Source organism: Lepus europaeus, chromosome 10, assembly GCF_033115175.1.
Source record: "Lepus europaeus isolate LE1 chromosome 10, mLepTim1.pri, whole genome shotgun sequence".
NCBI lineage: Eukaryota > Metazoa > Chordata > Mammalia > Lagomorpha > Leporidae > Lepus > Lepus europaeus.
The window spans coordinates 71,768,912-71,796,162 of NC_084836.1; the positions used below are offsets into that span (position 1 = coordinate 71,768,912).

Consider the following 27,251-nt stretch of genomic DNA (forward strand, 5'->3'; position numbering starts at 1 on the left):
ACTATATTGAATAGAAATTAAGGGAATGGGTGTTATTGTCTGGCTAAATCTTAGTGGAAATGCTTCCAACATTTACCCACTCAATATGATGGTGGCTGTGGGTTTGTCACAAACTACCTTGAATGTGTTGATGAATGTTCCTTCTGTTCCCAGTTTGCTTAAGTTTTTTTTCTTTTAATTAAGGATGCATTTTATCTAGTGCATTCCCACTTGGTTTAGGTGAATGGTATTTATGATGTGTTGTTATATTCAGTTAGCTACCTTTTTTGGAGGATTTGTGTTTATCAAGGATATTGGTTGCTTTGTACATTTTTCTGGTTATGGAATTAAGGTGATGCTGGCTTTAAGTTAAAGGGAGTTAAAAGGATGGTTTTATCTTCACTCTGATGATCATTTCCTTTGTTGTGAATTATCTTCTTAGTTTGATATAAAGTTTCTCTAGTTTTTTTTATTGCTTGTTCTTTGGGGGATAACATCAAAAAGTCATTGCTTTTGTCAATGTTTTATCATTTTCTCTATATATTTTTTTCAATTGCATTTCTTACATTTACATCCATGACTGACTTCCAGTTGATTTGGTATAAGGAAAGAGGAGTAATAATCTAAGTTTAGTCATGTCATATGGATATCCCAATTCCTTTGGACAATTTATCGAATAGACTGTTCCTTTCCCAGTGTATTTTTGTTACCTTCCTCAAAGATACATTGTGTGTAAATATATGTGTTTCTTTGGAAGCCTCCATCCTATTACATTGGTTTATGCATCAGTTTTTATGCCAGGGTATACCATACTTCTGTAGTCTGTATTGAATTAATGTGTTGTGACACCAGACTTGTTCTATTTCTCGATTTCTTTGTATATGTGGGGCTTTTTAATCCATATGAAGAAAATAAACTTAGGTTTGTTTTTCTAGATATATGGAGAATTCCATTGATTTTGGTGGAAATCATGTGGTATCTGCAAATTTAATTGGGTAGTATGGAAATATTAGGAATTACTTCAATCTATAAACATGAGAGGTTTTTTTAATCTAAGTTTCTTTTATAATGATTTTATATTTGTTTTTGTAGAGGTGTTTTACATGCCTAAAATATTCTCGTGGGCTCTTCAGCCAGCTCCGAATGCCTTAAAGGCTGATTCTGAGGTCAGAGTGCTGTTTAGGACATCTGCCATTCTATGAGTCTGCTGTGTATCCTGCTTCCCATGTTGGATCATTCTCTCCCCTTTTTATTCTATCAGTTAGTATTCGCAGACACTAGCTTTGTTTGTGTGATCCCTTTGACTCTTTGACCTATCAGTATGATCAGTTATGAACTGAAATTGATCACTTGGACTAGCAAGATGGCATTGGTACATGCCACCTTGATGGGATTGTATTGGAATCCCCTGGCACTTTTCTAACTCCACCATTTGGGGCAAGTCCAATTGAGCATGTCCCAAATTGTACATCTCCTCCCTCTCTTATTCCCACTCTTATATTTAACAGGGGTCACTTTTCAGTTAAATTTAAACACCTAAGAATAATTGTGTGTTGATTATAGAGTTCAGCAAATAGTATTAAGTAGAACAAAAAATACTAAAAGGGATAAAGTATTTAATTGTACATCAACAGTCAGGACAAGGGCTGATCAAGTCACTGTTTCTCATAGTGTCCATTTCACTTCAACAGGTTTCTCCTTTGGTACTCAGTTAGTTGTCGCTGATCAGGGAGAACATATAACATTTGTCCCTTTAGGACTGGCTTAATTCACTCAGCATGATGTTTTCCAGATTCCTCCATTTTGTTGCAAATGACCACATTTCTGTAGTTTCTATTTTGTGACGTTGGTCTACATATCTTTTCCTATGTAACTCCTAGACTTTTTTTTTAGACTTTTTTTTTATTATAACTGCCTTGTAGTATGTCTTGGGATTTGGTATTGTAAAGCATCCAGCTTTGTTTTTGTTATGTAAGATTGCTTATATGTTCAGGGTCTCTTGTGTTTCCATACAATTTTTAGCATCATTTTATTTAGATTTTAGAAAATTGTCATAGGTATTTTGATTGGGATAACACCAAATCTATAAACTGCTTTCAGTATTGTGGGCATTTTGATTATATTGATTCTTCCTATCCATGAACATAGAAATTGCTTCCATTTTATTGTATCCTTTTTTATTTATTTTGTTTATGTTTTGTTATTTTCATTGTAGGTTCTTTGACATCCTTGGTTAAATTTACTCAAGCTATTTATGTGCTTTTGTAGCTTTTGTGAACGGGATTGATCTTAAGAATTCTTCTGAGCCATGACATTGTATATAGAAAGGCTATTGCATTTTGTTTGTTAATATTATATTCTACTATATTACCATACTCTTTTTTTAACTTTTATTTAATGAATATAAATTTCCAATGTACAGCTTATGGATTACAATGGCTTCCCTCTCCCATAACTTCCCTCCCACCCACAACCCTCCCCTCTCCCGCTCCCTCTCCCCTTCCATTCACATCAAGATTCATTTGCAATTCTCTTTATATACAGAAGATCAATTTAGTATAAAGATTTCAACAGTTTGCACCCACATAGAAACACAAAGTGAAACATACTGTTTGAGTACTAGTTATAGCATTAAATCACAATGCACAGCACATTAAGGACAGAGATCCCACATGAGGAGCAAGTGCACAGTGACTCCTGTTGTTGACCCAACAAATTGACACTCTAGTGTATGGCGCCAGTAACCACCCTAGGCTGTCATCATGAGTTGCCAAGGCTATGGAAGCCTTCCAAGTTTGCCGACTCTGATCATATTTAGACAAGGTCATAAAAGACAGAGTGAGGATAGTAACCAATGATCCTAAGAGTGGCATTAACCAGCATTAAGTGGGGAAGAGGACCATCAGAACACACAGGTTGGGAGTGGAGCCATTGGTAGTAGAGTAGAGGTTATGATTACGAAGGAATGAGGCCCAAAAAAGTGTGCTAGACAGGGTCTAGAACAAAGGACAGAGTCATTATTAGAGGAGCTAAGAAAGGTGCTGTCTAAGCTACAATTAAGTTTTCTGATTGAGAGGCAAATAGAACCTGACAGAAGGGGCTTGATAATAATCTGGTGGGCTTTAGGCCTTGTAAGTTAAGAGGCCCAGACCTATCTATCTCTTCACATGGGGTATATCCTAAGGGAGGTGTGAACCTCCTAGGGGAAGGCACTCTGTTGACTTTCATTACTTGGCTGGCCTTGGAGGAGAGCTGGCCAGGTAAAGGCAGGGGGCATCTCTAACAAGAAATTTACAGTTCTGCCTGCAATGTTGCTGACCCTACTTGGCTGTCCCCTCAGCTGCAGTGGTCACTTTGGAGGCTGGGCTGAGTGAAGGACTTTTCAGCTTAGAGCCAATAAGATCTGTGGCTCTGACCTGGGATCCTTCGACTCCAGGGCAGGTCCATTTGCAGTGATCCAACTCTTAGCAGAGCTGCCAGGGCTCTTCACAAGCTGACTTCTGCTGAAGCCCAGGCTTACCACATTGAAAGCCACTGCAGTGGACTGGCCTGTTGGGTCTCCTTGAGGGCAGATCACTGTACAGATCAGCCATTAATAAGCCTGCCACCCATTGCTTCTGATGCCTAGCTTTCTTTTCCTCCTGGATTTTGTTAAAGCAGACCAGAGGATGCAAGTCAAGGGAGTGCCCGTTTCCCATCTCTAATCTTCGGTGGCCTGAACTACAAGTCTATAGTCACAGGCATGTTCTGTAGTAGTTTTTCTAAGGTAGACAATGCCCATGAGGAAAATTATATTCTCACTTTAAAACTTTCTTTCCCTTTTGTCTGAAAGGGAGGTTTTTTCTACTTACTGTTTACTTCGCTGATGGTGAAGTAAATCTAGCTATAAGATTATTACCATACTCTTTTATGAATTCCAGTAGTCTCTTAGTGGATTATTTTGGTTTCCCTATATAGAGAATCATGCCATCTGCAAATAGGAGTAGTCTGGATTCCCACTTTCTAATTTGTATCTTTTTGGTTTCTTTTTTCATATATAATGATACTATCTAACGCATACAGGAATATATTGTTTGTCTTTTTAAACAATAAAATTATGAGATGAATTAATACACGACAGCTTGATGAGACACCAGGGGTATATGACTAAATATTTTTCATGATGGCTCTGAAATGACTAGTGTTTGTAGCAGACATTGTTTTGCAATGGGTTTGGCCAGTGCTTGCAATGTTGGCATCCCATATTGTAGTGTCACTTTGTGTCTAGTCTATTAATCTACCTGGGAAGGAAATGGAACATCACCCAATGCTTTGGTATGTGCCCATAGAGCAGATGTAGATATGATTACTTGCTTCTGGCTCTTTTCCTCATCCAGATTTGTTTACTTGAGCCTTTTAGGAAGAGAGCCAAAACATAATTCATCTGTCTGTCTCTGTTTCTGTCTTTCCTTTCTATTCATTTCTCTGACTTTCAAATAAGTAAGTATTTAAAAATAAAATACTAAATTCAGTTCATAATCCTTGAGGATGACTTAATTAGCTAGACTCACTCTTTGATCATCACTCCCCTTTTTTATACCACATGGACTATATATAATCTTCTGTATTTAATACAAATTAATGACTCTAACTTCTGTTTTTCTCATATTGGAGTTCACCATGGAATCCATATATTTATTCCCAGTAGGAACAACTGCTATTGGCAGAGGTGTGTGATAATCAGAATGATCAATGTCTAGGAAAAGATATGAGGACTCACAAAGTCCATGATGCTGAGCTGGATTTGTTAGATCATCAGATGAATATGTGGACAGATGGATTTCAAGAGTTTTGAACTAATTCCCAGAGATTGGAACTTTTGTCTGTGCAATGAATTTGAAATGCACCCACCTTAAGACTAATCGTATTATTCCAGTATATATACTATAGTAGTTTTCTTAACTCTGGAATATGACCCATGGATGGCACACTAATTATTATATTAGGTAACAGCAAATAACTTTTGATGGATTAAGTTGCCATAGGAATATTAGCTTCTCGTTTAAGTTCTTCAAGTAGAATAACATCATTTTTTCTTTTCTCCATATTCTATGCATGCATCTGTAACAAGTAGATGTGTGCTTAGAAGTACAATATAATTATCAGAACTTAAAACAAAGGTAAAGGAAATAGTAATCATCATAAAAGCATGTTCCCACATTTGAGTTTATCCTTTAACACATGTTTCAAATATGAGTTTATCACCCTAAGATTTAACCACCAGAGTTCCACTTGGTTAGTGTGTGGTTGAAGATGAATTCTTTTGCATCATGTATTTCATCCTGAGAGCGAAGCTTATTATCTAGGAAACATACAAATCATTCTTCTTGTTTCTTTTTTTTATCTCAAAGAAACATTTTATTTATTGAGTACAAATTTCATCAGTACAGCTTTAGGAATATAGTGATTCTTCCCACTCTACCACCCTGTCTCCTCTACTCCCACCCCACTCCTCCTCCCTTGCCCATTCCGAGTTCCATTCTCCTTTAGGTTCCATTTTCATTTAAATTTATACATAGAAGACCAACTTACACAAATTACATATTTCAACAATTTGTACACACACAAAAAAACCCCACACAAACTGAGAGCTATTTTTACAGTTAATTCTTATAATACAATGCATTGTTGACAGAAGTCTCGCATGGGAGTATGTACACAGTGACTCCTGTTGTTATAACAAATAACACTCTTATGTATAATATCAGTGATCACCCAAAACTCTTGTAATGAGTTGCCTAGGCTATGGAAGATTTTTGTATTCACAATCTGTGTCAGCATCTAGACAAGTCCACAAGCAAGGTGGAAGTAATCTCCTCTTGTCAGAGAAAAGTGCATCCTTTTTTTATGGCCACTTCATTCCACTTGGGTCTTTTTTACAGAGATCCTTCATGTAGAACATTTTTTTACCACATCGTCTTGGCTTTCCATGCCTGAATTACTCTCATGGGCCTTCAGCCCGACCAGAATGCCTTATGGGCTGATTCTGAGGACAGAGTGTTATTTAAAGTGATTCTCCTTTATACTAAATTGATCTTCTGTATATAAAGAGAATTGCAAATGAATCTTGATGTGAATGGAAAGGGAGAGGGAGCAGGATAGGGGAGCGTTGTGGGTGGGAGGGAAGTTATGGGAGGAGGAAGCCATTGTAATCCATAAACTGTACACTGGAAATTTATATTCATTAAATAAAAGTTAAAAAAAATAAAGTGATTCTCATTCTATGTCTCTGCTCTGTGTACTTCTTCCCACTTTGGAATATTCCCTCCTTTTTAATTCTATTATTATTTCTGGATATTTGATCTTATTTAATTGATTCATTTAACATATAATCCTATCTATATTATCACTTTAACACTTAATATGGTCACTTTAACAAATAAACTGTGTGGTAAAATGCCATCTTAATTGGGATTTGGGGTCCCATGCTAAGATTTTAAACTGTACCCTTAGAAGTAATTTGTAGGAAAGTATGCAGAACAATAGAGCTTCACAGTTATAATGTTCCTCCTTCCTGTGTTATTCTCAATATTATGTTTAATGAGATCTATTTGCAATCGATTTTATACACATATGATTAACTTTATGTTAAGAAAAGAGTTCAACAAACAATATGAATTAGAGAAAAAAAATTAACTGTTCCTCAACAGTCAAAACCAGGGCTGTTCAAGTCATTGCTTCTCAAAGTGTCAATTTCACTTTTACAGATTTCCTTTTAGGTGCTCTATTAATTATCACAGATTAGGGAGAACATGTGGTATTTGTTACTTTGGGACTGGATTATTTCACTAAGTATGTTTTCCAGATTCACACATTTTGTTGCAAATGACTAGATTTCATTGTAGTTTACCATTGTGTAGTATTCAATAGAGTAAATATCCTATAATTTCCTTATCCAGTCTTTAGTTGAAGGGCATTTAGGTCAATTCCATGTCTTAGCTATTGTGAATGCAACTTTAATGAACATCGAGGTGCAGATAAGATTTTTTATTAGCTGATTTTATTTTCATTGGGTAAAATTCCAGGAGTGAAATGGTTGGGTCATATGGTAGGTCTATATTCAGATTTCTGAGGTATCTCCAAACTGTCTTTCATAGTGGTTTTACCAGTTTACTTTCCCACCTTTTGTCTCACATTCTCATCAGCATTTGTTGTTTGTTGATTTCTGTATGAAAGTTGTTCTAACTGGGGTGACGTGAAACCTCACTGTGTTTTTTTTAAACACTTATTTGACTTGTTTTATTTATTTGAAAGACAGAGTTATATAGAGAGGTAGAGACAGAGAGAGAGGTCTTCCATCTGCTAGTTCACTTCCCAGATGGCTGCAATGGCTGGAGCTGTGCCGATCCGAATCCAGGAGCCAGGAGTTTCTTCAGAGTCTCCCACATGGGTGCAGGGGCCCAAAGACTTTGGTTATATTCTACTGCTTTCCCAGGCAACAGCAGAGAGCTGGATTGGAAGAGGAGCAGCCAGGAGTAGAACCAGTGCCCATATGGGATGCCTGCACTACAGGCCAGGGCTTTAACCCAATGTGCCACAGTGCTGGCCCCCTCACTATGGTTTTTTTTTTATTAAACTTTTATTTAATGAATATAAATTTCCAAAGTACAGCTCATGGGCTACAATGGCTTCCCCTTCCCAAAACATCCCTCCCACCCACAACCCTCCCCTTTTCCGCTCCCTCTCCCCTTCCAATCACATCATGATTCATTTTCAATTCTCTTTATATACAGAAGATCAGTTTAGTATAAATTAGGTAACGATTTCAACAGTTTGCACCCATATAGCAACACAAAGTGAAAAAAAATACTGTTGGAGTACTAGTTATAGCATTAAATAAGAGTGTACAGCACATTAAAGGCAGAGATCCTACATAATATTTTTTAAAAAATTAATTAATTTTCTATGCCATTTCCAATTTAACACCAGGTTGTTTTTTTTCATTTCCAATTATCTTTATATACAGGAGATCGATTCAGTATATAATTAGTAAAGATCTCATCAGTTTGTACCCACGCAGAAACACAAAGTGTAAAAATACTGTTTCAGTACTAGTTATAGCATCACTGCACATTAGACAACACATTAAGGACAGATCCCACATGGGATGTAAGTACAAAGTGACTCCTGTTGCTGACTTAACAATTTGACACTCCTGTTCATGGCGTCAGTAATCTCCCTAGGCTCTAGTCATGAGTTGCCAGGGCTATGGAAGCCTTTAGGGTTCGCTGACTTTGATCTTATTCCGATAGGGTCATAGTCAAAGTGGAAGTTCTCTCCTCCCTTCAGAGAAAGGTACCTCCTTCTTTGATGGCCCCGTTCTTTCCACTGGGATCTCACTAACAGAGATCTTTCATTTAGGTCTTCTTCTTTTTTTCTTTTCCATGGTATCTTGGCTTTCCATGCCTACAATGCTCTCATGGGCTCTTCAGCCAGATCTGAATGCCTTAAGGGCTGATTCTGAGGCCAGAGTGTTGTTTAGGACATCTGCCATTCTATGAGTCTGCTGTGTATCCCACTTCCCATGCTGGATCTTTCTCTCCCTTTTTGATTCTATCAGTTAGTATTAGCAGACACTTGTCTTGTTTGTGTGATCCCTTTGTTTCTTTGACCTACCAGAGCCATCGAATGTGAACTGAAATTGATCACTTGGACTAGTGAGATGGCATTGGTACATGCCACCTTGATGGGATTGTATTGGAATCCCCTGGCACATTACTAACTCCATCATTTGGGGCAAGACTGATTGTGCATCTCCCAAACTGTGCATCTCCTCCCTCTCTTTTTCCACTCTGAAATTTAACAGGGATCACTTTTCAGTTAAAATTTAAACACCTAAGTTAATTGTGTGTTAATTACAGAGTTCAACCACTAGTACTAGAACAACAACAACAACAACAAATACTAAAAAGGATAAAGTATTACATTGTACATCTAGAGTCAGGACAAGAGCTGATCAGGTCATTGTTTCTTATAGTGTCCATTTCACTTCAACAGGTTTCCCCTTTGGTGCTCAGTTGTCACCGATTAGGGAAAACAAATGATATTTTTCTCTTTGGGACTGGCTTAATTCACTCAGCATGATGCTTTCCAGAACCCTCCATCTTGTTGCAAATGACTGGGTGTCATTGTTCCTTACTGCTGTATAGTATTCTATGGAGTACATGTCCCATAATTTCTTTATCCAGTCTACTGTTGATGGGCATTTGGGTTGGTTCCAGGTCTTAGCTATTGTGAATTGAGCTGCAATAAACATTAATGTGCAGATGGCTTTTTTATTAGCCAAATTAATTTCCTTTGGGTAAATTCCAAGGAATGGGATGGCTGGGTTGTATGGTAGGGTTATGTTCAGGTTTCTGAGGAATCTCCAGACTGACTTCCATAGTGGCTTTATCAGTTTGCATTCCCACCAACAGTGGGTTAGTGTCCCTTTTTCCCCACATCCTCTCCAGCATCTGTTGTTGGTAGATTTCTGGATGTGAGCCATTCTCACCGGGATGAGGTGAAACCTCATTGTGGTTTTGATTTGCATTTCCCTGATTGCTAGTGATCTTGAACATTTTTTCATGTGTCTGTTGGCCATTTGGATTTCCTCTTTTGAAAAATGACTATTGAGGTCCTTGGCCCATCTCTTCAGTGGGTTGTTTGTTCTGTTGTTGTGGATTTTCTTGATTTCTTTGTAGATTCTGGTTATCAACCCTTTATCTGTAGTATAGTTTGCAAATATTTTTTCCCATTCTGTCGGTTGCCTCTTCACTTTCCTGACTGTTTCTTTTGCAGTACAGAAACTTCTCAATTTGATGCAATCCCAAATGTTAATTTTGGTTTTGACTGCCTGTGCTCCTGGGGTCTTTTCCAAGAAGTCTTTGCCTGTACCTATGTCTGGCAGGGTTTCTCCAATGCTCTCTAATAATTTGATGGTTTCGGGTCGTAGATTTAGGTCTTTAATCCACGTTGAGTGAATTTTTGTGTAAGGTGAAAGGTATGGGTCTTGCTTCAAGCTTCTGCACATGGAAATCCAATTTTCCCAGCACCATTTATTGAATAGGCTGTCCTTATTCCAGGAATTAGATTTGGATCTTTGTTCAAATATAACTTGACTGTAGATGTTTGGATTGATTTCTGTTGTTTCTATTCTGTTCGATTGGTCTATCCATCTGTTTCTGTATCAGTACCATGCTGTTTTGATGACAACTGCCCTGTAGTATGCCCTGAAATCTGGGATTATGATGCCTCCGGCTTTGTTTTTGTTGTACAAGATTGCTTTGGCTATTCGAGGTCTTCTGTGTCTCCATATGAATTTCAGCATTATTTTTTCCAGATCCGAGAAGAATGTCTTTGGTATCTTGATTGGTATTGCATTGAATGTATAAATTGCTTTTGGTAGAACAGACATTTTGATGATGATGATTCTTCCAATCCATGAGCATGGAAGATTTCTCCATTTTTTGGTTTCCTCTTCTATTTCTTTCTGTAAGGTTTTGTAGTTTTCATCGTAGAGATCTTTAACGTCCTTGGTTAAGTTTATTCCAAGGTATTTGATTGTTTTTGTAGCTATTGTGAATGGGATTGATCTTAGAAGTTCTTCCTCAGCCGTGGCATTGCCTGTGTATACAAAGGCTCTTGATTTTTGTGGATTGATTTTATATCCTGCTACTTTGCCAAACTCTTCGATGAGTTCCAGTAGTCTCTTAGTAGTGTTCTTTGGGTCCCCTAAATAAAGAATCATATCATCTGCAAAGAGGGATAGTTTGAGTTCTTCCTTCCCAATTTGTATCCCTTTAATTTTTTTTCTTGCCTAATAGCTCTGGCTAAGACTTCCAGAACTATATTGAATAGCAGTGGTGGGAGTGGGCATCCCTGTCTGGTACCAGATCTCAGCAGATATGCTTCCAACTTTTCCCCATTCAATAGGATGTTGGCCGTGGGTTTTTCATATATTGCTTTGATTGTATTGAGGAATGTTCCTTCCATACCCAGTTTGCTTAGAGTTTTCATCATGAAAGGGTGTTGTATTTTATCAAATGCTTTCTCTGCGTCTATTGAGAGAATCATATGGTTTTTCTCCTGCAGTCTGTTAATGTAGTGTATTACGTTGATTGTTTTGCGGACGTTGAACCATCCTTGCATACCAGGGATAAATCCCACTTGGTCTGGGTGGATGATCTTTCTGATGTGTTGTTGCATTCTATTGGCCAGAATTTTATTGAGGATTTTTGCGTCTATGTTCATCAGGGATATTGGTCTGTAATTCTCTTTCAATGGTGCATCTTTTCCGGCTTAGGAATTAAGGTGATGCTGGCTTCATAGAAAGATTTTGGGAGGATTCCCTCTTTTTCGATTGCTCTGAATAGTTTGAGAAGAATTGGAGTTAGTTCTTCTCTAAATGTCTGGGAGAACTCAGCAGTGAATCCATCTGGTCCTGGGCTTTTCTTTGTTGGGAGGGCCTTTATTACTGTTTCAATTTCTGCGTCAGTTATGGGTCTGTTTAGGTTTTCTATGTCTTCCTGACTCAATTTAGGTAGGTTGTATGTGTCCAAGAATCTGTCCATTTCTGATAGATTTCCCTGTTTGCTGGCATACAAGTCCTTGTAGTAATTTCTGATGATTCTTTTTATTTCTGTGGTGTCTGTTGTTATGTTTCCTTTTTCATCTCTGATCCTATTGATTTGGGTCTTTTCTCTTCTTTTTTTAGTTAGTTGGGCCAATGGGGTGTCAATTTTGTTTATTTTTTCAAAAAACCAGCTCCCCGTTTGGCTGATTTTTTGTAATGTTTTTTTGGATTCAATCCTGTTGATTTATTCTTTGATTTTAATTATTTCCCTTCTTCTACTGGGTTTGGGTTTGGTTTGCTGCAGATTTTCTAGATCTTTGAGATGACTTGAAAGCTCATCTATTTGGTGCCTCTCCAATTTCTTGATGTAGGCACCTATTGATATAAACTTTCCTCTTAACACTGCTTTTGTTGTATCCCATAGGTTTTGGTATGTTGTGCTGTTATCCTCATTTACTTCCATAAAATTTTTGATTTCTCTTTTAATTTCTTCTATGACCCATTGTTCATTCAGGAGCATGTTGTTCAATCTCCATGTGTTTGCACGTGCTCTGGTGATTCCTGAGTTGCTAATTTCCAATTTCATTCCTTTGTGGTCTGAGAAGTTGCATGGTATGATTCTAATTCTCTTGAATTTGCTGAGACTTGCTTTATGGCCTAGTATGTGGTCAATCCTAGAGAAGGTTCCATGTACTGCTGAGAAGAATGTAAAGTCCTTAGATGTAGGATGAAATGTTCTGTAGATATCTGTTCGATCCATTTGGGCTATAGTGTCATTTAAATCTACTGTCTCCTTGTTGATCTTCTGTCCTGTTGATCTGTCTATCTCTGAGAGTGGAGTATTGAAGTCCCCCAGTACTATTGTATTGGGGTCTAAGTCTCCCTTTAAGTCCCTTAACAAGTCTTTTAAATAAGCTGGTGCCCTGTGATTAGGTGAACATACATTGATAATCGTTATATCTTCCTGTTGAATGGATCCCTTAATCATTAACTAGTGCTCTTCTTTGTCTCTCCTGACAGTTTTTGTGGTAAAGTTTATGTTGTCTGATATTAAGATGGCTACGCCCGCTCTTTTTTCATTTCTGTTGGCATGGTATATCTTTTTCCAGCCTTTCACTTTCAGTCTGTATGGATCATTGTTGGAAAGATGATGTTTCTTGTAAGCAGCAAAAGGATGGGTTTTGTTCCTTAACCCAATCAGCCAATCGGTGTCTTTTAACTGGGCAGTTCAAGCCATTAACATTCAATGTGACTATTGTGAAGGAGTAACTTTGCCCTGTCATTTGCCAAAGATATTTTCTAATATCTGGTTTGAGATTCCTGTGATCTTTTGCTGTGAGGTTTCCTTCCTTTACCTTCTTTCATATTGGTGACCGTGTTTCTGTTTTTCTGTATGTAATACATCTTTAAGCATCTTTTGCAGGGCTGGACGAGTGGCGACAAATTCTTTCAATTTCTGTTTGCTGTGAAAGGTCTTTATTTCACCTTCATTCACAAATGAGAGCTTTGCAGGATATAATATTGTGGGCTGGCAGTTTTTCTCTCTTAGCACCTGGGCTATATCTCGCCATTCTCTCCTGGCTTGTAGGGTTTCTGATGAGAAGTCAGCTGTAAGTCTAATTGGAGATCCTCTGAGAGTAATCTGGCGTTTCTCTCTTGCACATTTTAGGATCTTTTCTTTGTGTTTCACTGTGGTGAGTTAGATTATGACGTGTCGTGGTGAGGATCTCTTTTGATCATGTTTATTAGGGGTTCTATGAGCTTCCTGTACTAGGATGTCTCTGTCCTTCTCCAAACCTGGGAAATTTTCTGCTAGTATCTCACTAAAAAGTCCTTATAATCCTTTCTCCCTTTCCATGCCTTCAGGAACTCCTAGAACCCGAATGTTGGGTTTTTTAATAGTATCCTCTAGATTCCTGACAGTATTTTTTAGATTTCTGATTTCTTCTTCTTTTCTTTGATGTGACTGTTTCCTTTCCTGTTCGCTGTCTTCTAATTCCGATATTCTCTCTTCTGCTTCACCCATTCTGTTTTTAAGGCTCTCTAATGTGTTTGTCATTTGATCTATTGAGTTCTTCATTTCATTGTGGTTTTTTGTCACTATCTTAGTTTCCTGTTCTACTAGTTGTTTCATTTCATTTTGATTCCTCCTTAATATTTCATTTTCACGGGAGAGATTTTCTATCTTGTCCATTAAGGATTTCTGTAGTTCAAGAATTTGTTTTTGAGAACTTCTTAATGTTCTTATCAATTTTTTGAGATCTGCTTCTTGCATTCCCTCTATGTCTTCATCTTCATAATCTTGCATTGGCGTGCCTTGTTCACTTGGGGGCATCATAGTGTCTTCCTTGCTCTTGTTACCTCGGCTTCTATGTTTGTTGCTTGGCATGTTGGAGATAATTTATGGTGTTTTTTTTTTTTTTTTTTTTTTTTTTTTTGCTGTGGTGTTTTTTTTCTCGTTATACTATTCCTCTAAGTGAGCTGTCTGCTTTGTTGGAGCCTTAGGGGCTGTGATGGGTGTGGCCAGAGAGCTATGCTTCAGGTAAACTCTTCAGGTTTAAGGCTGTGCAAAGAGCGTCCCAGATTGCTCACTCCCTTGCTCCTTGCTGGCTCGCTTTCTCTTTTTTTTTTTTTTTGACTCAGTTGGGAGTGGAGTTGAGGGTAGTTGAAATCTGGCCTCTGTGAGTATTCGTTTGATCTACCCCTGGGACCACACACAGAGTTTATGCAGCCCTCAATGTGTTCTCCAGTTTCGCTAAAGTTACTGAGTTTGGCTGCGCTTTACATATGTAAAATCGCGGTGCTCTTTGTTTTGCTTGGTGAGTGAAGGGAGAGGCCTCTGTTCCCCACCCCCCAGTGTCTCGGGTTTCTGAGGTCTTTGCCTTACCCTCCTCGGTTCCCGCGCTGGCGAGATTCTGTGGCTCTGGCTCCTCTCCCGTCGCTCGGCTTGTCTCGGTTGGTTTTCCACGCGGTGGGCTCCCTGTTAAGTCCTCTGTGTCACATCCACAAGATCCGGAAGCGTTTCCTCTGCAGTTTTTTTCTTGAGTCTTTTCCTGAGGCTACAGTAATTCCACTTTTATGAAACTTTATTTTCCCAAACTAAGGTGCACATCCTCACTATCCGCCATCTTGGCTCCGCCCCCCCTCACTATGGTTTTAATTTGCATTTCCCTGATGGGTAGTGATTCTGGACATTTTTTCATTTGTCTCTTGGACATTTGGATTTCCTATTTTGAAAAATTTGTATTTAAATCCTTGGTCCACTTCTTCACTAGGTTGTTTTATTGTTGTGGAGTTTCTTGATCTCTTTATATATTCTGGTTATAAATTTTTTATTAGTTTTATAATTTGCAAATAATTTCTCCCATTATATCAGTTGCCTCTTCACTTTCCTGAGTGCTTTTTCTGCAGTACAACGCTTCTCCATTTCATGTATTCCCATTTGTTAATTATGGCTTTGATTGCTAGTGCCTCTAATTTCTTTTCCAAGAATTCTTTGCCTTAAAGAACAATGTACAGCACATTAATGACAGTGATCCTACATGATATTTTTTTAAAAATTGATTAATTTCCCTGCAATTTCCAATTTAACACCAAGTTTTTTTTCATTTTCAATTATCTTTATATACAGAAGATCGATTCAGTATATACTAAGTAAAGATTTCATCAGTTTGCACTCACACAGAAACACAAAGTGTAAAAATACTGTTTTAGTACTAGTTATAGCATTACTTCACATCGGACAACACATTAAGGACAGATCCCACATGAGACATAAGTACACAATGACCCCTGTTATTGATTTAACAATTTGACACTCTTGTTTATGGCATCAGTAATCTCCCTAATCTTTACTTAATATATACTAAACTGATCTTCTGTATATAAAGGGAATTGAAAATTGAAAATGAATCTTGATGTGAATGGAAGGGGAGAGGGAGCGGGAGAGGGGAGGGTTGCGGGTGGGAGGGAAGTAATGGGAGGGGAAGCCATTGTAATCCATAAGCTGTACTTTGGAAATTTATATTCATTAAATAAAAGTTAAAAAATTCTTTGCCTGAGCCAATTGTCTTGCAGAGTTTCCTCAATGTTCTCTAATAATGTGATGTTATCAGTTCATAGATTTATGTATTCATTTATTTTGAATGGATTTTTGTGAACAGTGTAAAGTAGGAGTCTTGCTTCATATTTTTTCATGTGGAAATCCAGTTTTCCCAGCACCATTTGCTGAAGAGAATGTCCTTGCTCCAGAGATGTGTTTATGCCCCTTGGTCGAAAATAAGTTGGTTGTAGATGCTTGGAATGATTTCTGGTGTTGTTGTTGTTGTTCATTTGGTCTATCCATCTTTTTTTTTTTCTACCAGTACTAGACTACTTTGATTATAACTTCCTTGAAGCGTGTCTTGAAATCTGGTATTGTGATGCCCCGGCTTTGTTTTTGTTTTATTTTATTTTTTTTAACTTTTATTTAATGAATATAAATTTCCAGTGTACAGCTTATGGATTACAATGGCTTCCCCCTCCCATAACTTCCCTCCCACCCGCAACCCTCCCCTCTCCCGCTCCCTCTCCCCTTCCATTTGCATCAAGATTCATTTTCAATTCTCTTTATATACAGAAGATCAATTTAGTATAAAGATTTCAACAGTTTGCACCCACATAGAAACACAAAGTGAAACATACTGTTTGAGTACTAGTTATAGCATTAAATCACAATGCACAGCACATTAAGGACAGAGATCCCACATGAGGAGCAAGTGCACAGTGACTCCTGTTGTTGACCCAACAAATTGACACTCTAGTGTATGGCGCCAGTAACCACCCTAGGCTGTCATCATAAGTTGCCAAGGCTATGGAAGCCTTCCAAGTTTGCCGACTCTGATCATATTTAGACAAGGTCATAAAAGACAGAGTGAGGATAGTAACCAATGATCCTAAGAGTGCCATTTACCAGGTTTGAAATATTATAGAGCATGAAGTGGGGAAGAGGACCATCAGAACACACAGGTTGGGAGTAGAGCCATTGGTGGTAGAGTAGAGGTTATGATTACGAAGGAATGAGGCCCAAGTGTGCTAGACAGGGTCTAGAACAAAGGACAGAGTCATTATTAGAGGAGCTAAGAAAGGTGCTGTCTAAGCTACAATTAAGTTTTCTGATTGAGAGGCAAATAGAACCTGACAGAAGGGGCTTGATAATAATCTGGTGGGCTTTAGGCCTTGTAAGTTAAGAGGCACAGACCTATCTATCTCTTCACATGGGGTATATCCTAAGGGAGGTGTGAACCTCCTAGGGGAAGGCACTCTGTTGACTTTCATTACTTGGCTGGCCTTGGAGGAGAGCTGGCCAGGTAAAGGCAGGGGGCATCTCTAACAAGAAATTTACAGTTCTGCCTGCAATGTTGCTGACCCTACTTGACCATCCCCTCAGCTGCAGTGGTCACTTTGGAAGTTGGGCTGAGTGTAGGGCTTTTCAGCTTAGAGCCAATAAGATCTGTGGCTCTGACCTGGGCATCCTTCGACTCCAGGGCAGGTCCATTTGCAGTGATCCAACTCTTGGCAGAGCTGCCAGGGCTCTTCACAAGCTGACTTCTGCTGAAGCCCAGGCTTACCACATTGAAAGCCACTGCAGTGGACTGGCCTGTTGGGTCTCCTTGAGGGAAGATCACTGTACAGAACAGCCATTAATAGGCCTGCCACCCATTGCTTCTGATGCCTAGCTTTCTTTTCCTCCTGGTTTGTGTTAAAGCAGACCAGAGGATGCAAGTCAAGGGATTGCCCGTGTCCCATCTCTAATCTTCGGTGGCCTGAACTACAAGTCTATAGTCACAGGCATGTTCTGTAGTAGTTTTTCTAAGGTAGACAATGCCCATGAGGAAAGTTATATTCTCACTTTAAAACTTTCTTTCCCTTTGGTCTGAAAGGGAGGTTTTTTCTACTTACTGTATACTTCACAGATGGCAAAGTGAATCTAGCTATGAGATTATTATTTAAGTTCTTATTTTGTCTATGCTATTACAGAAAAATGTTAGTCATCTCTTTTATAAGTTCTGAGGATTAAATTGCGCATCCTACAGATTCCTTCATAATAGAATTAGTTTTCTACCTTGAAGAGAATAGAGAAATGAAAGATCAAGTTGGGCTTAGAATAGAGAAATGAGGGAGCAAGTCCTAGATCGCTTGCTGACAATAGCAATATTACATGAATACTTAGCAAACCGTTTCAACCATTAGATAACAACTTAAGAAAACATTTACCAGAAGGTCCAATGCCTTCTATAAATTTTAAGAATCATGTATTTGGAAACACCTCTTAAATATCTAACATGGTGTAGTTTGTTTAGCCAGTAAACTTAAGCACAACCATCTAAAATGTTTTTAGTTTCTTTCTACCAACAAGTTTAAAACATATGATACACAGATTCAGGTCACACGAATTAAAATGTATCTTTGATTGATTTTAGCAGCTTAAATTTATGGACAATCTTATCTATAAGCCATTTAAAATAAAACTCTTAATAAAATTTCCCCATGTGGACATACAATATGTACACACATAGAACATAGCATGATAGACCAATATAGCAATTTTAATAATAGCTTTTAAAATCTTTAACTCTTTTTGTAGATTGCCAATTGATTTGAATTGCTTTTTGTTTTTAGTAACCTCAGTTAACCATACTGTCTCTCAGTTGGTACTGTTAATACATTATTGGCTTCATCTGTTTACAGAGCCATCCCAAAGTACTGACTACAATAGAAGTGGCTGGAAAAAGTCCATAGGAACCTATAGGAGGACAGCTAAACTCAGAACCAACAACGCTTTAGTTTTATGAGCAGCAAATCATATATAACTGTGGATGACAAAATTTTTTAAGTCGCCATGTTTAAAATTATAAACTCATCAACCAACAAGAGGCACTTGCTTACTTCACAGTATTTTTGAAAGCACCTGTAGGATTTTACAAGTATTTAACCCTTTAGGCCTCTGGGGCTTTCTCATTAAGATAACTATCATGTCTAGTAACACAAGATCATTAGACTTTTTAATTCTCAAACATTTGTATTAATAGCATTTTCCATTATAGAAACTTAAAGTTTGGTACCACGTCACATCTTGACAGTACTTCTAATATAATCCAAATAGCCTGATTAGTTGGTGTCTCTATAAGATGAGAGACATGGGTCCTTCGATTTTTTCAGTTTGGCCCAAACTGGAAAAACCAAAGTCCAGGATTTACTGGAAATTTTAGAGACCAGATTGCTTGAAACTTTGATTGTTTGAATGCCTGTCAAGAATGCCAAGAAGGCTCAAAATCCAAAATATTTGGTTGAAATAAGATTCCTTAAAATCATGACATAACATAGACCAAATTTGATCATTGTTATAAGGTGATTATTCAAATCTTTGAAAATAAGCACATATTTAAATAACCCATAGCTCTTAATAAAAATTCAGCTGTTTTTGAACAATTAGAATTTAACAGACATCAAGAGAACATAATCGATTACTTTAACACATTGCATTGGCAGAGCATCAGAGTTTAATTCTATGTCAAAGAGAAATTGAGCTTCCTGTGATCTTTTGCTGTGAGGTTTCCTTCCTTTACCTTCTTTCATATTGGTGACCGTGTTTCTGTGTTTCTGTGTGTAACACATCTTTAAGCATCTTTTGCAGGGCAGGATGAGTGGCAACGAATGCTTTCAGTTTCTGTTTGCTATGAAAAGTCTTAATTTCACCTTCATTCACAAATGAGAGCTTTGCAGGATATAATATTCTGGGCTGGCAGTTTTTCTCTCTTAGTACCTGGGCTATGTCTCGCCATTTCCTCCTTGCTTGTAGGGTTTCTGATGAGAAGTCTGCTGTGAATCTAATTGGAGATCCTCTAAGAGTAATCTGACGTTTTTCTCTTGCACATTTTAGGATCTTTTCTTTATGTTTCACTGTGGTGAGTTTGATTACAACATGTCGTGGTGAGGATCTCTTTTAGTCATATTTATTAGGTGTTTTATAAGCTTTCTGTACTAGGATGTCTCTGTCCTTCTCCAAACCTGGGAAATTTTCTGCTAGTATCTCACTGAAAATGCCTTCTAATCCTTTCTCCCTCTCCATGCCGTCAGGAACTCCTAGAACCCAAATGTTGGGTTTTTTAATAGTATCCTGTAGATTCCTGACAATATTTTTTAGATTTCTAATTTCTTCTTCTTTTCTTTGGTTTGCCTGTTTCCTTTCCTGTTTGCTGTCTTCTAAGTCTGATATTCTCTCTTCTGCTTCACCCATTCTGTTTTTAAGGCTCTCTAATGTGTTTGTCATTTGATCTATTGAATTCTTCTGATTTCTCGTCACTATCAGAGTTTCTTGTTCCACTAGTTGTTTCATTTCATTTTGATTCCTCCTTAATATTTCACTTTCACGAGAGAGATTTTCTATCCTGTCCATTAAGAATTTCTGTAGTTCAAGTATTTGTTTCTGAGAAGTTCTTAATGTTCTTATCAATTTTTTGAGATCCGCTTCTTGCATTTCTTTGATCTCATCATCTTCATAATCTTGAATTGGGGTGTCTTTTTCATTTGGGGGCGTCATAGTGTCTTCATTGTTCTTGTTAGCTTGGTTTTTGCGTTTGTTGTATGGCATGTTGGAGATATTTGGTTTCTTCACTGTGGTGTTTTTTCTTGTTACACTATGGCTCTATATTAAGTGGACTGTCTGCTTTTGGTGGAGCCTTAGAGGCTTGTGATGAGTGTGGCCTGAGAGCTCTGTTTGGTTCCTCAGGGTTGAGGGTATGTCAAAGATGACACTCCCAGGTTAGGCGTGGTAAATCTCTGTTTCTTTCTTTTTTGATTCAAAAGGGAAGTAATTCCGCACAGCTGAACGTAATTGGAGGTAGTTAGCAGGCAAATGATATACCCACAGGAGCCAGAGATGGGAAGCTCTTTCCCAAGGACCACACCGGGAATCTCTGCTGCCCTCAGTGTGGGCTCCAATTCTCCTGCAGTCTCCCACTGGGTTGCCAAGTGAGATCCTAATCTCCTATTATTTCACCCCTCTCCCCAGAGTGAGGTTTTTCTGCTAGGCTCAGGGCCGGTGCAGACCTGAGGTTACCCTGCTTATGACATATGTCAAAATGGTGCCTGCTCTGTCTTGCTCGCCTTTTAGAGGTGAGCGGAGAGAAGGAAACTTGTGTCTGTATCGGTCACTTCTTTTTTTCCTCTCTCTCTCTTCTAGTTAGCCTGGTGAATTTTTCCCCACGGAGTTTCAAGCCTCGTTCCCTCTAGCCTCCTCTTCCCGCTTGCCTGCTGGTGTCTTGGGCTATTGAGGTTCGGCTCACCTCGCGTTCCAGCGCTGGTGTGTTGAGTCTGCCGCTGGTGTCCCAAACTTGGGCTCCCACGCTCTCCACGCAGGTCCACTGTGAATCACTAGTTCCGGAAGTGTTTCCTCTGCTGTTTCTTCCCCTACTCTTCCTTGACCCTGCAGTATCTCCACTTTTATTAAACTGTCTCTCCCCCCGGACTATCAGTGTGCTCCCTTCCTATTCCGCCATCTTCTCTTCTCCTAAATAAGGCTTTTAAATTAATAAATCTTAAATAAGGAGACAGAAAACTCAAGAGATTTGGAAAAAGGGCAACATTTCTTGAGGCAATATTAACTTTTCATTTTGTAGCTTGTGATTTGTAGCATTGCATTCTTGGAATAATTGGATTGCTAGTTTTACTAGGTCTGGAAAACTGAGTTTTTTTTTTTTGACAGGCAGAGTGGACAGTGAGAGAGAGACACAGAGAGAAAGTTCTTCCTTTTTGCCATTGGTTCACCCTCCAATGGCCGCCACGGTAGGCATGCTGCGGCCAGCGCACTGCGCTGATCCGATGGCAGGAGCCAGGTGCTTCTCCTGGTCTCCCATGGGGTGCAGGGCCCAAGCTGGCCTGGAAGAGGGACAACTGGGACAGGATCGGTGCCCCGACCGGGACTAGAACCCGGTGTGCCGGCGCCGCAAGGCGGAGGATTAGCCTATTGAGCCACGGCGCCGGCCGAAAACATTGAATTTTAACATCTTTAAATATTGCATTGACCTCACTCCAAGTGTGGTCTGCAGTTATAATTGTGTCATATCATTTGATACCACCCCACAAATCACTTAATCTCTATTGCTTTCATCAGAGTGTCTCATATTAATGGAATCCTATCCCCTAGTATATCATTTCATACTAAATAAGATGAGAATGAAGTCTAATTATACTTTTGACACTTTTTGACATTGGGTTTAACTTTATATGATGTACATAAAAATGATCAAATGTTGTGACACAGAAAGGTCTCTTTGTTGTTCAAGGTGTCAGTTTTGTCATCTCATCTCCATGTGATCTCTACAACATAAAAATCACCAATTCAGTTTCGAAAAGATCAAAGGAACTCGATAGACAATTCTCAAAACAAGAAATAGAGAAGACCAGAAAATATATGGAAAAATACTCATCAATAGCCACGAGGAAAATTAAAATTGATATCACAATGAGATAGCAAGTCAACCATGTCAGAATGGATATTATGGAAAAGACAAAGACCAGTGCTGGAAAAGTGGAACACCTATACCTTGTTGAAGGGATTGTAAATTAGTGCAGTCATTGTGGAAAATAGTATGTATACTTTTTAAAATATTAAAAATAGACTTGCTGTATGATCCAGGAATCCAACTACTAGGTATATGCCCAAAAGACATGACCACATTGTATCTAAGTGTTAACTTCACAACCGATCTTATACCAGTACTGTTCGCAATACCCAAGATATATAATGAACCAAAGTGCCTGATATCAAATGAATCAATAAAATATGTAGTATATGCATGCAATGGAATACTATTCTGAGGGTAAGGAATGAAAATTCTATAATTTATATAAAATGATGCAACTGGAGGACAAGTTGTTGAGAGAAACATGATGGACACAGGAAGAAAAATACTACATGTTCTCTTACATATGATATAAAAAATCTGAAAACAAAAATAAAGAAAAAATCATATGCTCATCAGTATTGCCACAAGTGGAGTTTTTTCACTTTGTTTTATATCTTTTCAAATGAGTGATAAAATTGAATAATAATACAGTTTGAATGATCTGTGATTGTTCTAAGTTGTATATGAGTGAAATTGATATACTTTCATTTGATTTATATATGTATCCCTTGCCTATATTCCTGAAAAACTATGTTCCTTTTCCTTGTTGATGAACTCTTTACTTAATATGAGAATTAAGGTCTTGACTGTAATGTAAATTGAAAACATGCCATCTCATAAAAAGAAATAAAAGGGAGTAAAAATGAGGGGACATAATAGAAGTATCATTATATTCTTAAAATTGTGTGTATGGCCTATATTAATTATGTTCTTTATATTATAATAAAGACCTGGAAAATATGAAATACAAGATAATGGTGTATAGTAAAAAAATGCCAAAGAAAAAAATACACTGAAGCATCCTGATTTGTCACAGCTTGGCATTTGCTTTATATAGATATTTTCTGCTTAGTTGCTATATAGATTACAAAGTAAGCTGAATCCATCTAGATGTGAATAAAACATACACAGAAGAATGTACTCTCAGCCTGTTTAGTGACTAAGAGCTGAGGAGAAATGTTCTGTCATAGGTGTTTGTGTCATTTGAAGATCTGGTTGTGGAATTTACCCAGGAGGAATGGCAGGTCATGGACAATGATCAGAAAACCCTGTTCAGGGAGGTGATGCTTGAGACCTACAGCAACCTGCTGTCTGTGGGTAAGTGAATCTCTTTTAAGCCCACGTGGAATACTTTTGCTCATTTTGTTGATTTGACAAATGAAGAACACTTTATAGTGTTTACATTTGGAAGGTCTAGGATTTGAGGTGATTAGGAATGTTAGTATCTACCCTCCAGGAAACAATTCAAATTAGCCCATTTGTGACACATCTCCTGGGGCAATGTGTTTTTCCTTAAAGACCTCACCTCAAGTTAATGATTTTCTAAAGTCCCACATTATTTCCCACAAACAGGTTACTGCATTTCCAAACCTGATGTGATTGTCAAGTTGGAACAAGGAACAGAACCATGGACTTTGGGAAAACACTTAAAGCAATGTTTTTCCGGTAAGTCAGCAAATACTTAGCAGTGAGGCTGGCAGAGAGCTCAATATATGTTGTCTGGGTTCTTAGCACATTTTTTTTTCAAATCTCCACCCTGAGGACAGCTGATGTAAAGCATCAGACATAAGCATTCTACAGTTTCCAAGAAATAATGTCATATGTATGTTCTTGTTTTCAATTCTTAGAGATCATTTTAAAAAATAATTATTTGAAAGGAAAACAACAAGGAGAGAGAGAGAGAGAGAGAGAGAGAGAGAGAGAGAGAGAGAAAGAGACTTTAGATCTGCTGGTTCACTCTGCAATTGTCTTCAATAAATGGCTTTAGGCAAAGCCAAACCAGTTTCCAGGGTCTTCATCTGGGACTCCAACTTGGGTACAAGGATGCAAGAACCTAGGAGGTCCTCTGCTTCATTTCCAGGCCGACTGACTGGGATATGGATTAAAAATGAAACAGCTAGGTTTGAATCAGCACACATATGGAATTCTAGTGCTGTAGATAGTAGTTTAACTATCCTGGTGTGCCACAACACTAGCCCCAATATTTTCTTAGATTTAAAAAGAAGTGAACACTCTCAGCTTCCAATAAACTCATTTCTTAGGTTATGTAAATCCCACACATACTAATTTATCCTTCTCTCTACATTCATATCCTGGCTTCCTTCAGAAATGCATCAATCATTTTATTAAGTCTTTCATTGCTTACTAATTGGCTGGAACACAGGCACTGCTTTCTTTGGCTTGCTGAGTTCAATTTCTCACTCCTTTATTTGATTATTCAACATCCATGCTATTACATAAATATGAGGGCTAAACCAGTGAATAGGAGCTCTCTTGCTTCTCTCTCTCTCTTCGTTGTCTCTTCTTTCATTTTCCTTCTCTAAAGTGACAAAGTAAATGTATAAAATGATAGTCTTTGTAAGTTTTTGAAAAATAATCCAGTGAATGTGTTCTATTTGCCTCTTCTTCTGTATCTCTGAAACAGTGAAATAAATAAGTAAATTATAAAAGATGATTCAGAGCTAGCCTGTTTGGGACATCAGAAATCATGGTGCTAAGCAGAAACTGTAATAATAATATGGAAATATGTAAATATAAGTGAATCAGATGATTTTGGTTTCCAAGCCTAAACAAACCCATGGAATAATGTTCAATTCCTTACATTTGTTGAGAAGGTATTTGTACTTAGAAATGTGTATTTTCTATATCTTTTTAAAAGATTGTAAGAATGACAAGACAGAGCCAGAAGGAAAAAGTAACCTTCCATTTCCTGGTTTAGTTCAATGAATGTCCACAATGCCCAGGATCATGCCAGGTGAAGCCAGCAGCCTTGAACTGCATCTAGGTTCCTACAGAAATGAAAGTGGCCCAAGTAATGGGGCCATCTTCCACTGTTTTCTGTTTTATGAGCCAGGAGCTTGAAAAGTTTTAAACCAGTACTTCATTATGGAATGCCAGTGTTAAAGGCTAGCAGTTTGTATTATTGTGCCATGTAATCACCCACTATCTCTTTAAATATAAATAAAAAACATTAAAGAGATTTTATATGTATATATATACACATATATATAAAATTAAGACTTCGACTTCTGTGAAAATAGAAGCCCACTAACCTTCCAACACAGAACTCAACAGCCTTCACTTTACATTTTCAACATTTGTGTGTATATACCAGGAAATGGGAGAATAATACAAGGTCTGTTAATCTCAGAATGAGGTGGAAAACAATTTTCAAGAAGCAGTGCACAACCTGAGTTGCAGAACCATTTTCCCTGAACTTGGATGGAGAGCATCCCCATGATGGTGCATTGGGATATTTCTCTCTTTTATGATACTGAAAAGATTAAGATCTCAGGTTTCCTTAGAAATATGGAGAAAGCAGACATAATAGAGTACAGGTAAAAGGATTTGTTTCACATGAATAATTCCACTGATGTCTATGAGCATTCCCCTGGGAAAACTGGACCTGAAACAATCATAGATAGATGACATTCTCTTAGCCAATAGATCCGATTGGGGGATAGTTATATTCAGCACTTGCAAGTAAATGATCCAGCAAGTCATTTTCAGCTTCAAAGCTGAAAGATCAGCAGAGATGCATAACACATGACATTTTAATCAGAAAAAAAATCTATAGAAAAAGAATAGACTTAACAATTTGACACTCCTGTTCATGGCGTCAGTAATCTCCCTAGGCTCTAGTCATGAGTTGCCAGGGCTATGGAAGCCTTTAGAGTTCGCTGACTTTGGTCTTATTCCGATAGGGTCATAGTCAAAGTGGAGGTTCTCTCCTCCCTTCGGAGAAGGGTATCTCCTTCTTTGATGGCCCCGTTCTTTCCACTGGGATCTTACTCACAGAGATCATTCATTTAGGTCTTTTTTTTTTTTTCAAATTGTTAAGTCAGCAACAGGAGTCACTGTGTACTTACACCCCATGCAGGATCTGTCCCTAATGTGTCGTCTAAAGCCAAGTGATGCTATGACTGGTACTGAAACAGTATTTTTATACTTTGCGTTTCTGTGTGGGCGCAGACTGATGAGGTCTTTGCTAATTATATACTGAAGTGATCTTCTGTATATAAAGAGAATTGGAAATGAAAAAAAAAAAACAAAAAACAACCTGGTGTTAAAATGGAAATGGCATAGAAAATTAATTATTTTGAAAAAAAAAATTATGTGGGATCTCTGTCTTTAATGTGCTGTACATTGCTATTTAATGTTATAATTAGTAATCCAATGGTAGTTTTTTCACTCGATGTTGCTATGGGGGCAAAATGTTGAAACCTTTGCCTAATATATACTAAATTGATCTTCTGTATACAAAGAGAATTGAAAATGAATCTTTACATGAATGGAGGGGGAGGGGGAGCGGGAGGGGGGAGGGTTGCGGGCGGGAGGGAGGTTGTGGGAGGGGGGAAGCCATTGTAACCCACAAGCTATACTTTGGAAATTTATATTCATTAAATAAAAGTTTAATAAAAAAAAAAAAAGAAAAAGAATAGAGAAAATAAATGGCTGTTGAGAGCCCTCAGTTTACTGCTGCCGCCAGAGAGAACATTTTTTGCTCATTCTTCCTCCTTATTAAAATACTTGCATGTTATAATTTAATTGAAAGGCAGAGCGGCAGTAAGAGATAGAGAAATGAAAGAGTTATATCTTTTGTACACAAGTTAACTTCTCAAATGCCTTCAACAGTTAGATTTAGGCCACCCTGAAGAAAAAAATCTGGAACTGTATATTAATCTTTCATGTTTGGATGATTGCCACATGTCCCCATGCACCTGAACCATCATCTGGTGCCTCCCAGGTTATAACAGCAGTTTGCTATATTGAAAGCAGAGTAGCCAGGAGTCAAACTGGCACTGTTACAGGATGCAGGCATGCTAAGCAGTGGCTGGGCCAACTCTAACACATCCTCTGCTGCTCCAGATAAATTAAAAATTCAGGAAGTTAAAATATTATTTAACATTGCAAGAACTGTTGTTATAGTTTATTATATTACTGTATTAAAGGGAAAACAAATCATCTAATGGTCATAAATGTATATATTTTACTGTCATATTAAAATTTTA

At 37.9% G+C, this 27,251-nt stretch overlaps 1 protein-coding gene across 1 annotated transcript in view; it reads left to right on the forward strand.

The window, feature by feature from the left end:
- Positions 1-27,251, forward strand: part of LOC133768088 (zinc finger protein 12-like) — a 111,216-nt gene that overhangs the window by 21,709 nt on the left and 62,256 nt on the right. Inside the window, exons 2-3 of the mRNA XM_062202497.1 lie at positions 23,230-23,337; positions 23,593-23,685. Of these exons, the coding sequence (XP_062058481.1) occupies positions 23,230-23,337; positions 23,593-23,685 (201 nt within the window). The remainder of the gene's footprint in view (positions 1-23,229; positions 23,338-23,592; positions 23,686-27,251) is intronic.